This window comes from Priapulus caudatus, unplaced genomic scaffold (genome assembly GCF_000485595.1).
Source record: "Priapulus caudatus unplaced genomic scaffold, Priapulus_caudatus-5.0.1 Scaffold1294, whole genome shotgun sequence".
Taxonomy (NCBI): Eukaryota; Metazoa; Priapulida; class Priapulimorpha; order Priapulimorphida; family Priapulidae; genus Priapulus; species Priapulus caudatus.
The window spans coordinates 25,720-38,613 of record NW_014578355.1 but is presented as its reverse complement, the minus strand read 5'-3'; the positions used below and the strand labels follow the sequence as shown (position 1 = coordinate 38,613).

General features: G+C 41.5%; 1 protein-coding gene across 1 annotated transcript in view; it reads right to left on the bottom strand.

Moving 5' to 3' along the window:
* Positions 1-10,573, bottom strand: part of LOC106816132 (transmembrane 9 superfamily member 2-like) — a 33,102-nt gene extending 22,529 nt beyond the window's left edge. The window contains exons 1-6 of the mRNA XM_014820689.1: positions 10,321-10,573; positions 6,108-6,175; positions 5,548-5,644; positions 3,762-3,898; positions 1,284-1,413; positions 225-376 (exon numbers count right to left, since the gene is read on the bottom strand). Coding sequence (XP_014676175.1) covers positions 225-376; positions 1,284-1,413; positions 3,762-3,898; positions 5,548-5,644; positions 6,108-6,175; positions 10,321-10,467 — 731 coding nt within the window. The 5' untranslated portion in view covers positions 10,468-10,573. The remainder of the gene's footprint in view (positions 1-224; positions 377-1,283; positions 1,414-3,761; positions 3,899-5,547; positions 5,645-6,107; positions 6,176-10,320) is intronic.
* Between the last annotated feature and the right edge of the window lie 2,321 nt (positions 10,574-12,894).

Below are 12,894 nucleotides of genomic sequence, written 5' to 3'. Positions count from 1 at the left end.
CCTCAAACATTTTTTAAGCCTGCCTACCTACCTACCCAAATTTTTCAGCCTGGGTCGGGTGAGGGCAAACAAAGATTTTTTTAATTGTGGCCCCATCGCCTTCCACCCTTTCCTGCGGCTTCCGTCACGCCCCCCGAACCCATCTCGACGGCTCACCTCTTCGGAATAATAATAATAATAATAATAATAATAATGATAATAATAAGTATAATATATTATTATACCTCTTCGGAATGACCTTGATGGAGACGATTCGTCCGCCGTTGCCGATCCCCAGCGCCTCTCCCCAGTCCTCGGATGAGGTCGGTGGATGGTAGGCGATGATCAGGTCAACGTGATTGAAGACGTAGTGAGTGTTCTTCGCGTTGTAGGTGCGCTGAAACACAACGACGACAACGGCACCGTGTACGCCAGAGACGCCAACACATATCTGAAGCAATCTGTAGTTTCTGGCCATCAAATTAGTAGTCCGAGGGTCACGTAGTGACCCGAGTTTGCTAGGGGGGGGGGGGTCCGGCATGCCCCCCAGAAAAATTTTTGATTCTGAGATGCAATTTCCTGCATTCTGAGGGTCAAAAATGACAATAAATTGAAAAAAAATGACAATAATTGACAAATTATTATTATTTTTTTTTGATCACAGTGAAATTCGTAGTTTGATAGAAACTGGTCGTAGTGGTGCAAAAGGTATAGAAATTCGTATAAAATACGAATGAATCGCAGTGGTTGGCATCTCTGGTGTACGCCCACCGCCAGCGCCGTGGCGAGGGGTGACGGCGGCGGGCTTGGCAAGCGTCACGCCGGGTCACGGTGACATCACGGTGGGGTCACAGAGGGAGAGGGTACGGTAAGGCTAGGGAAGCGTCACGCCAGGTCAGGGTAGGGTCACGCTGGGTTATGGTAGGGTCAGGAAAAGGTCATGGTAAGGTTAGGGTTATCGTAGGGTCCCCTGGGGTCAGGGCAAGGTCATGGCTGGGTCACAGTAAGGTCACGCTTGCACGCGAACCATGTGACGGTGGGCGCTGACCTCTGACCCCACCCCACCTCTGACCCCACACAGCATACTGTATACGCCATATTTTTCACGTACAGATATTTTCTCGAATTCAGACTTGACGGACAATTTCGCGAGCGGTTAATTTCGCGGTCGGCGAATTCCCGAATCAGTGAAGAACAGCGTGTTGTCATTTTCGCGTGTCGTTATTTTCGCGGTCGGGGGACGCGTTCACGGAATTCGCGAAAATTAAACCACCGCAAAATAGACAGCGTATATAGGTACTCACACTGATGACGCAGGCGTCTTTCGGTATGCCTCCCTGGTCGACGAAGCAGCCGATCGGGAAACCTGTGGAGCAGTATTGCTGATTGCTTTCCACCTCATAGCACCACGTGACCGGCATGTTGTCCACGATCCTGCAAGCATCGACTAGTGTTGTCAATCGGTTGTAATTTCGTAATCGATCATCGGTTCGACCCAAGTAACCGATGATCGGTTGCAATCGGTTACTCGGGGTGTTGAATCCCTGCGTGTGCGTAACGTCGTGCGCATGTACGTGTGTGCATGTATGTGCTTGTTTAGCCCTGTTTACTGTTTGTTTTGCACTGTTTACTACTGTGTGTATAATACATGTATGTTAATAAAGGATAACTTGTATAGTAGCGATGATATCTCTGATTCTCATCACTTTTCCAAGTTTTCTTGTTCAAGTTTAAAAAAAAAAGAAAAGAAAAGAAATCGATTATGGATTTTGATAACCAAGCGCTTGGTTCGAGCCACTGTTCAACCGATGATCGAGTATAATCGATGATCGTGACATCACTAGGCGCTTGGTTCGAGCCACTGTTCAACCGATGATCGAGTATAATCGATGATCGTGACATCACTAGCATCAACGCAGCGTTAGACTCATACACGCAGCAACCACGCGGCGTTAGACTCATACACAGGGTTTCTTATACATAAGAGGCAGAGTGGCGCACCGCCGTTGTCAAATTTAACACCGCTGTTGTGAAAATGGTTTCAGGGTGCCTCAAATGCAGTCTGAGACGTTCAAATTTTTAAAATTGCGCCGGGGAGACTCCCCAGAACCCCTGCGTCCGTCTGCAGTGGATAAATAATTGGACCACGCACACACAGACACACATTTCATTACTTGGCCTAAACAACCATTGCCCCACTTATTTGCCTTAAATTGACTACGTCACGACTTTTCTATGGTAAAATTTGTAAAAAAAAAATTTCCATTTTTTTACATTAAAAGTAAGAACTAACAACCGACTATGTCAGATGAGCTAAAAAGTCAACAGAATTACTTATATTTTGCGAAAAAGTGGAAATATATATTTTTTTTTTACTATTTACGGTGACAAAATCACTTTAACCGCCTGTTCAATATTCCAGCTAGGACAGTAGTGCACTCAAATGATACCATTCCTAACCCTCTTTTTGAACATTTCCTAGACCTGTATTTTTTCTCACATATTATGGATTTTGATAACCAAGCGCTTGGTTCGAGCCACTGTTCAACCGATGATCGAGTATATTCGATGATCGTGACATCACTAGCATCAACGCAGCGTTAGACTCATACACGCAGCAACCACGCGGCGTTAGACTCATACACAGGGTTTCTTATACATAAGAGGCAGAGTGGCGCACCGCCGTTGTCAAATTTAACACCGCTGTTGTGAAAATGGTTTCAGGGTGCCTCAAATGCAGTCGGAGACGTTCAAATTTCTAAAATTGCGCCGGGGAGACTCCCCAGAACCCCTGTGTCCGTATGCAGTGGATAAATAATTGGACCACGCACACACAGACACACATTTCATTACTTGGCCTAAACAACCATTGCCCCACTTATTTGCCTTAAATTGACTACGTCACGACTTTTCTATGGTAAAATTTGTAAAAAAAAAATTTCCATTTTTTTACATTAAAAGTAAGAACTAACAACCGACTATGTCAGATGAGCTAAAAAGTCAACAGAATTAATTGTATTTTGTGAAAAAGTGGAAATATATATTTTTTTTTTACTATTTACGGTGACGTAATCACTTTAACCACCAGGCTGTTCAATATTCCAGCTAGGACAGTAGTGCACTGAAATGATACCCTTCCTAACCCTCTTTTTGAACATTTCCTAGACCTGTATTTTTTCTCACAGACACCTTCCTGCTCAATTCGCCGATGACCGCCTAATGTACTAGTGTTCAATCCTTTATTTGCACTGCACTTGCTGTGTACTCAGAGCAGAACGTAAGTACAGTGCACACAGAGGTTACCCTGAGTATGCAGTTCTCATGGTACAGTGTGCCTAGCAGAGTTCAGTGTTCACCAGCCAAAATATTACTAATACGTAATAATACATAACTGTACTAGTACATAACTGTACACTACATAACTGTACTAGTACATAACTATACTAGTACATAACTGTACTAGTACATAACTGTACTAGTACATAACTGTACTAGTACATAACTGTACACTACATAACTGTACTAGTACATAACTATACTAGTACATAACTGTACTAGTACATAACTGTACTATAACATACGGTTCCAACTGCATATGAATCAGAACAAACCATTTAGTTACACTTTTCGGTACACTTGACGAAAGACATAGCTAGACGTACGAGCAGCTAAATCACGTCACTATAGTTAATCGCGATTTAATTTACTCAAAGTTCTGCGCGTTTCGCTTGCCGATACTTAGTGAGGCAGAGTGATGCAGATGTGCAGTGTATGTTACTCACCAGTGGTGCTGGTAGTTGAGGAAGATCCCTTTCATCAGAAACTTTAGCTTCTTCATGTCATCATGGTTGCCCTTTTTATAGGATTTTGAACAGAGGCTGATACACGTATTGCGATGCTGATTCTCTTCAAACGTAATCTGCGGGTAATAACATTCGATTCAATTAATTTTTTCAATTAATATTATTCAACACCACACCACTTCAAAACCAGTTGTTACAGAAACCTAGATGCCATATAAAGAAACCAAACTGATTAAGGAGATAAACCGGGAAGAATCCCTCTTCTTCCACGTAACGTTAACGAAGATGGGATTTTAGAATGCCAGGATGCTACACGAAATGCACAAGGTACCCAGGTTGCAAATGAGGTGTGTGCAATCTTCATTTACATATACTAAGCTGGTACGGCTATTTTTCCCGTATACTCTGGTGATCGGTATGCCGTTATATATGTCCTGTTAGAATAACAGGGGTAGAAATTAACTTTTGAACACGGGAGTCCAACGGACTACTACCTACCCTCAAAAAGAGGGAGTCCCCGGAAAAATGAGAGAGTCGGCAGTCTGAGGGTCAAAATTAAAGATATTAATGCATGTGCTTATTTTTAAGATTCATGCAGTTGCACATCTGCCAAATTTTCTTTGGACATTAGCTGAAAAAAATACGGTAATTCCGCAAAGCCGTGCACCGGAACGAATTAGTTAGTATGGCAGAATTTTCAGGGAGTGACACGGACTCCTGCATATGTCAAATCAGGGAGTCCGACAGTAAATCAGGGAGTATTTGACTCCGGACTCGCGTTAATTTTGCACCCTGTAATAACAAAGAATCGTCTACATAACATGATCCTAGTCGAGATGACGACGCTGCACGCTCAATGCATCTCAGATGCCAAACCTACGACATACGTAGTTCTAATGAAGTGGCTCATTACTCATAATTCGAACAAGGTACTATAATGCACTTTCAACATAATTAATGCAGGGTGCGAAATTAAAAGTCCGGAGTCAAATACTCCCTGATTTACGGTCGGACTCCCTGATTTGACATATATGCAGGAGTCCGTGCGACTCCCTGAAAATTCTGCGATACTGACTTAACTAGTTCGTTCCGGAGCACGGCCTCGCGGAATTACCGCATTTTTTTCAGCTAATGTCCCAAGAAAATTTGTCAGACGTGCAACTGTATGAATCTTAAAAATAAGCACATGCGTTATAGTTAATATCTTTCATTTTGAACCTCAGACTGCAGACTCCCTCATCCCTCATTCCCTCATTCTCAGACTGCGGACTCCCGTGTTCAAAAGTTAATTTCTACCCCTGTTAATTCAGTCTTGATAATTTTATGATATAACATTATAGCTTGAATTTCAAAGAATAAGTTAGTGATCCAAATGGAAAATTGATCCTTCTGTGTGGATTTATCATGACTTTGTTAAATGCACTCCAAGAAAACCTGTATGGAGTTGTTAACTAAACACTCACAGATTTTCATTGTGCACTATAACCCTCTGTGAATCATAAACATAAAAAGACTATATTTCAGATTGAAATAGAAATTTCAGATGCAATTTCATCGGCATACATTATGCAAAGTACCGAAAAGAAAAGTGGTCAGGAATGCACACAGGTGGTAAATTTAATCAAATCTGTATGGATCTGTCAAATTTAGAGCCCGCCTCTTGGTTTATGAAGTAACAAATCTGCATGGGTTCCGATTAAACTCGCAAAAATTGCACCCTGTGTGCACCTGACAGTTGAGTTAGCAGGGTGAAGTAGATACGTACATTGTATGGTGAGGGCCTGATTCTCTCCCCAAACACCACCTGACCAAGGTTTTCCACAGGTGATGGCACCTCCTCCATGTTTGTGCAGAAGTCAAAGCTGCCAAAAACACACATCATTATCACGAAATCACGATTATCATGACACACGACACTTTACCATGCTACGTACGTTACCTACGTACATACATGATCAGTTCATACCCACACATAACACCGCGCATGTGCACGTACACAGATATTTGAGTAATTATGGATGTTTTTGATACCGTCACCTTGGGAACATGACATGAAAACTCCTGTAGTTTGTCATTGAACTACACTGCTATTGTTTATTCGGCCCAAAAAAATAATTAAAGTGTAACAATTAATACTAGTTTTATAGTTTAGTACCAATTTCGCGAGGTTAAAATTCTGTACTTAGCACATTTGAGTTCTAAAGTGCCATATTCCTATTAATTATTACATAATTTCCAACAGGCTATTACAATGTCGTATATTAATTATTATCAGGAGTGAATAATGATAAATTTGTCATTAAATATTCATATCATGGTACTTACTGATTGTACTCATAAGGGATGATTGATTCTTCAGAGTCGAGTCGATTCACAAAGAGTTTGACAAATTTCTAGAGAAAAGGCAATGTGGTTACAATTACTACAATTACACTTTTAAGTACTACACTTATTTTATTATTCAGGCTTTCAGATTTGAAAAGTACAGGAGGACTACTAATGACTCCCCTGGGACACCATAGGGGGTCTTTTCACGCTCCATAATCACACCTTTAAGAGGCATGATGGAGAGCTCCTTGAGGTCTCGCATCATCCCTTGGGGTGTGATGATGGAATCATGACCAATCCCTCAGTCTAGAGTGAAATCCAAACGAAAATTGGTGTCATGTCAATCCACTGATTATCATTCATCTTTACCTTCATTCATTCAATGGCTTCCGTCATGATTACATTCTTTTCATCCAACAACCCAACACTAGCACACAGATTAATATAAGGTTGATGCGATGTAAAAATAAACTGGTTTTATTTATTCTGATTTTCATCCTTAGATACTCTAATCGCATGTACCTGCATATTTCAGCACAACAATCATACATCCATCAAACAAACTAGCCAAATTACTTGTACGTAGTAGCCACGTATGTAGCCCCTCCAGCGCCCTACGACTGTTTCACGTCGGCAGAAAACCACTTTCTGGCAACGTATAGTGGAAAACGAGCAGGTAACTTGTGGCTACCGTGTAGGTACCTGTATTTGGATGCTGTTGTCTAGTTGTATAAACCAGAGGTGAGTAACCTGTACCTCTGCCATACGTTCAGTTACTTACACACACAAATTGTTGTGTTGTTGCTAACCTCTTTGTACCCCCTACATTAACAACTCTATGGAGTGCTATTCAACATAATACACATACTTTTGGTGCGCGATTTCAACCAATTTTATGAGGCGGATGATGCACTCGCACCATGGCACAATTTCGGGTGGCGCGGTGGAGCGCGAGCGCGATCGACGCCCCTTAAAAATGAAAGCCTGATTATTGATAATTATACATGTAGATAACTATGATTAATGGCCAATGCACTGATATACCCATGATGGCGCCAGCTGCAACCACATAATTAAAGGCATAATAGGCCCATTGATTATGCAAAGTTGATGAATGCTACAGTAACTGGCACCTTCTGTAGTTTGTCCAATATCACTGCTAATTACTAAGAAAAATGTCTAATTGAAATCCGTAAATCTGGTAATCTGGCGCCAACGCTTAATTAGTTGGCCAAAGCAAAATAGCCGCGCATTACGTTCGGTGACGTCAAATGTTTGGCGTACGGTGTTTTGCCGCAGAGAATTGTTTGTGCTGGGATGCTGTGTAAGCGACTAATGAGGCTAGTAGAATGTTAATGCTCTGGGTGTAATTCTCGTTTGAGTAGTGTTTGTCAATCGGTTGTAATTTCAATAAGTCGTCATCGTTGGACCCAAAGTAACGGCGATGATCCGGTTAAAATCGGTTACTCGGCGTGTCTGGCAATGCCTCGCGTGGCGCGTAACGTCGTGTGCATGTACGTGTGTGCATGGTATGTGCTTGTTTGAGCGCCCTGTGTTACTGTTTGTTTTGCACTGTTTAACTACTGCTGTGTTAAATACACATGTACTGATTCTCATCACTTTTCCAAGTTTTCTTGTTCAAATTTAAAAAAAAAAAAAATTATATATTTTTTTTTTTGATTAAATCGATTATGGATTTTTATAACCAAGCGCTTGGTTCGAGCCACTGTTCAACCGATGATCGAGTATAATCGATGATCGTGACATCACTAGTATTGAGGCACAAGTAACTAACCGTGGGTGCTAATGAACGGGTACCCACATGTGTTCAATTTCGGACACAGGTGTATTCGTTTGACCAATACCGCCAAGTAGTGCCGGCTGCTTTCCATGTTTAGTCTGTGGCCGTGGTTAGTCCGCGATCCCCCCCATAGTCTTGGCCCCCAACACAGCCTACTTCATTATCACGAGCGTCCGTGATTCGTACGTGGATTCCACGTTCATTACAATCAGAGCTACTGTTACGTATACAGTTACGGTACTGTACTATCGCTAGCATTGCATACGCCGAGCATGCGTGCGAAAATGTCCGGTGCACTATAAATCTGTATCACACCCGTTTCGTCGTATGCGGTTTCGAAACTGTAAACAAGTCAGTCAACTGATTTCTTGGACTGCGGATTTCAATTAGACATTTCTTAGTAACCAGCAGTGATATTGGACAAACTAATACGCATTTGGCTATAAGGTAATGTACTTATTAACTAGACAAGGTGCCAGTTATTGTAGCATTCGTCAACTTTGCATAATCAATGGGCCTATTATTCCTTTAATGATTACAAACCGAATTAGGCCAAAACAAAATATATGTGTGGTTACCGTTACATGCCGAAAAAAATAGGGTAGGTTGTAACATGTGTTTTGCACGTGTTACATGAATTAGTCAGCGAGGCTAGACTAGGGTTGTTTGGTGACCAGTCTGTGTAGATGCAGCGTCGCGCATATTGGGCGGCTGCATTGATGTTACAAGGAGTTGGATAAGCGGGTTTTATGTTAGGCAGTTTCTAGGGTCATTGTGAAATGGGGGTAGGACGCGGTCTGTGAGAACGGTTACATGTGCGTGCAAGATGTTTGTATGAGTTTTGGGGGGATATATAGAAGAGAGATGTAAGAGTAGAGGATTCTGGTTCTGGTCGCGGAATGAGGTACACGCGCGTATGTGCGCGTTCTTTGTCTCTTTGTGCGATGTGTATACACTGTATGAGTACCAAACCAAAAGTGCGCACAATTGTCCGACAAGCTGTGACATGGTGTCAGGCACCGATGATTGCAGGTGTATACAGAAGGTGGTATGGGCAGTGCTTCCCCTGCATTGACACGAGCGAGGTGGGCCGCCTCGCTCAAATTCTCAGCCACCTCACAGAAATTTGTCCAAAACACCACCTCGCTGACGAAAATCACTGTTCTTCCAGCAATAAACTAAACTTTATTGAACTAAAATCGAAATAAAGCTTAGAATGCACCAAATTGCACCATTTTTCCAAAAATTTCGCGGACCCCCGGACCCCACTAGCTGATCACATGCAGTGCTCGCTTTGCAAGGACCTCAAACAAAAGGAGTCAAAGCGCGCAAACACACAGAATTTTTTTTTACCACCGCACAGACCTTTTTGGCAAGGGGAAACACTGCTATGGGCATTGCTGATTTCAGCACAAAGCGGTCATTTGACATGTGTAACTGTACTTCATGAAATAACTACCTTACGAAAGCAGTTAATTGGGCTGAAGGGGTCGTTGTCGTATATCATATATGTACCCGAGTATAGTACCCGAGGTGTCGGCGAGCACCGGTATGTCGCCTACACCTACTCCCTAACCCTAACCATATCAAATAGTTACCTCGGGTACATATTATACGCCATTATACGACAACGACCCTTCGTGCGTTAATTGGATGCAAGCCATCTAAAAAAATCACTTGATAAGTTGATTTTTTTAGTAGAGATGTAAAATCACTGCTGATTATATCATATGTTTTACTAGACCGAATAATTCTGTCGCATATAACCTTTTTTATATTTTGGTGAGGGTTATATTGGGACAGAACGGGGTTCATTGAAATTTCGTGAGATCGCATGCAAAATGCATGCGCTGCGAATGCGGCCCGTATGCCGCTATTGGCGCGAAAAAAACCCTACCGTTTCCTTCTACATGACTTTACCTTGCTACAGATATGTGTATACATTCACTTCAATCGTTATTCACTTCTTAAAAGATTGTTTTTCAGACACCCCGCTTCATTTAACTTTCGTAAATAACATTCGCCATTTACAAAAAATCAGACCAATCAGAGCGAGTCTATCTGCCCTCCTGCAGCGCCACAGATACAGGCGAGCAAGGGCTCCTTGCAAGCGAGAACCAGGCTATTGTAACACTCGCTCTGATTGGTCTGATTGTTTGTAAATGGCGAATGTTATTTACGAAAGTTAAATGAAGCGGGGTGTCTGAAAAACAATCTTTTAAGAAGTGAATAACGATTGTGTCCCAATATAACCCTCACCAAAATATAAAAAAGGTTATATGGGACAGAATTATTCGGTCTAATGTTTTACCTCCTTGTATCTTGTGAAGAAGTATATTTTTTCTTTGATAACAGAAAAACAGGGTGTATATTGTATAATACTGGCAGTATTTTCTTGTCGGAAGTTACCTGGCATGTGCCTGAGGGCGATGCTGCGGTCGGATCTTCACAGTAGTTCACTGGTGCAAGTCCAGGGAGGTATAAACAGTGTGACACATCATTAACAGCTAAAACCATAACTACTAAACAACACCAAAAATTCCGTGAATTCGTCATCTTTATGTCAAGGTTGAAGTTTCCCTATTAACGCATGAACCTAACGTTAAATGAATAAATAAATACCAACTCGCAAAACGTAGACAATTGTGTACACGTTTCCACTTATATGGAATTATGGGAAATTTTCCAGGTGTGGCGCCATCTACCGGTTAATATCTTTCCCATTTTGGGGCAAAGAGACTTTCATTTTCTAGATAGCATTTAAAACGAAGGGGAGGTACTCTAGTATAGATTTATATGATAAAATGCCATCAGTAGACTTTTCTAACTAAATAGGAATAAGACCTTGCATGTAAGGTCACTGCCGCGTATACCAGTCAGTACACAAGCTGGCTACGTTAGTATGTTCGCGCATGTGCAATATCTCTCAAGTAGAGTGATATTTTATAATGAATATACATTTAATGAGGGTATTTCTGTATAGATTTCTGTAATAAATTGTTATCAGTAGACCTGTGTTTATAATTAGGAGAGCGCCCTAGACTGTAGGGTGCAAAACTGCTACTTCATCCCCCATCCCCATCATCATCCCCACCCCCTTCATTCATTCATTCATTCATTCCTTGCCATCTTCTTGCTTGCTTGCTTTCATCAGTCTCCCATCGCTCTCGCTCTCTCAACAAGCTATATTACGCCGTTTCCTTTAGTCCGCACTGCACGTCTGAAATGGTGCTCGCGCATGCGCCATATCTACCGAGAAGAACATTTTACAACAAATATGCATTTAAAATGTAGAGGAGGTATTCTAGCATAGATTTATATGATAAAATTCCACCAGTAGACTTATCTAAAGAAATAGTAAGAAGACCTTGCATGTAAGGTCACCGCCGCGTATACCAATCAGTACACAAGCTGGCTACGTTAGTGTGTTCGCGCATGTGCAATATCTCACGAGAAGGGTTACATTTTGCGATGAATATACATTTAATATGGTTAGGAGGTATCTCAGCATAGATTTCTGTAATGAATTGTTATTAGTAGACCTGTGTTTATAATTGGGAGAGCGCCCTAGCTCTGGGGTGCAAAACACCTATTTTATCCCCTGCCATCCTTACCCTTGCCTACCTTGTCCCTCGCTAAGCCTCACTCTGTTTCTACCGCCTCCAACTATCTTGCCTGCTGCATCTGCTTAGTCTCCCACCTTTCTCGCTCTCTTAGCAAGCTATATTATGCAGTTTACTTTAGTCCGCACTGCACGCCTGAAACGGTGCTCGCGGATGCGCAATATCTATCGAGAAGAAGAATATTTTACAACAAATATGCATTTAAAATCAAGAGGAGGTAGTCTAGCATAGATTTATATGATAAAATTCTATCAGTAGCTTTATCCAAATAAATAGTAGGAAGATCTTGCATGTAAGGTCACCGACGCGTATGCCAGTCAGTACCCAAGCTGGCTACGTTAGTGTCTACGCGCATGTGCAATATCTCACGCGAGGAGTTATATTTTGTGATGAATATACATTTAATATGGTTAGGGGGTATCTCAGCATAGATTTCTGTAATAATTTGTTACCAGTAAACCTGTGTTAATAATTAGGAGAGCGCCCTGAGCTGTAGGGTGCAAAACTCCTACTTCATCCCCTGCCATCCTTCCCTTGTCTACCTTGTCCCTCGCCCACCCTCACCCATCTTCTACCGCCCCCAGTTTTCAAATATACTCTTTGAGTATGCCTGCGTTACAATTAATGTAGCCAGTTGTGTAACTGATTGGTATACGCGGCGCGGTGACCTTAATGCAGGGTTTTTACTATTTTTTAGATAGTCTATGGTGGATTCTTCTCATATAATCTATGCTAGCATACCTCCTCTACATTTAAATGCATATATTTGTTGTAAAAGTGTTCTTCCACGGTAGATATGGCGCATTGCGCGGCACCATTTCAGAGCGTGCCAGTGACGGCTAAAGCGAACGGGTATTATAGCTTGTTGGAGGCGAGAGCGCATGGGAGATGATGAGCAGCAAGCAAGAGAATAGAATTGGAATATTCCAATAATAGATAGTAATAAGTTATAAAAGTTAAGTGTAGTGCCAATCTATTATTAAGTTTAGGGGGAAACGATAGATTAATGAAAGAGTTTTTTAGAACAATTAAAGAAATTGGATTAATTGGGCAAATGAGGTTTTAGATCTTGGAGGAGTTGATAAGTATGGTCACGTATGACTATGTTGGTTCGAAACATAGAAAAGAAGTGAAAATCTATGTGAGGCAGGACTATTTAAAACACATAATTATGAGAGATGACAATGAGGTCTGTGAGAAAACAAATGAAATTGTAAATATCGAAAGCTATGTATTAAAGCCTTATTGACAAAACTGTCGTTTGCATGATGCATGCTTGGTATTAGGTGATAAGACGTGCATGAGTTAACTTTAAAGTTATTTATAAAATAACTACCCAGTAACGTAGATGTGATTTTGT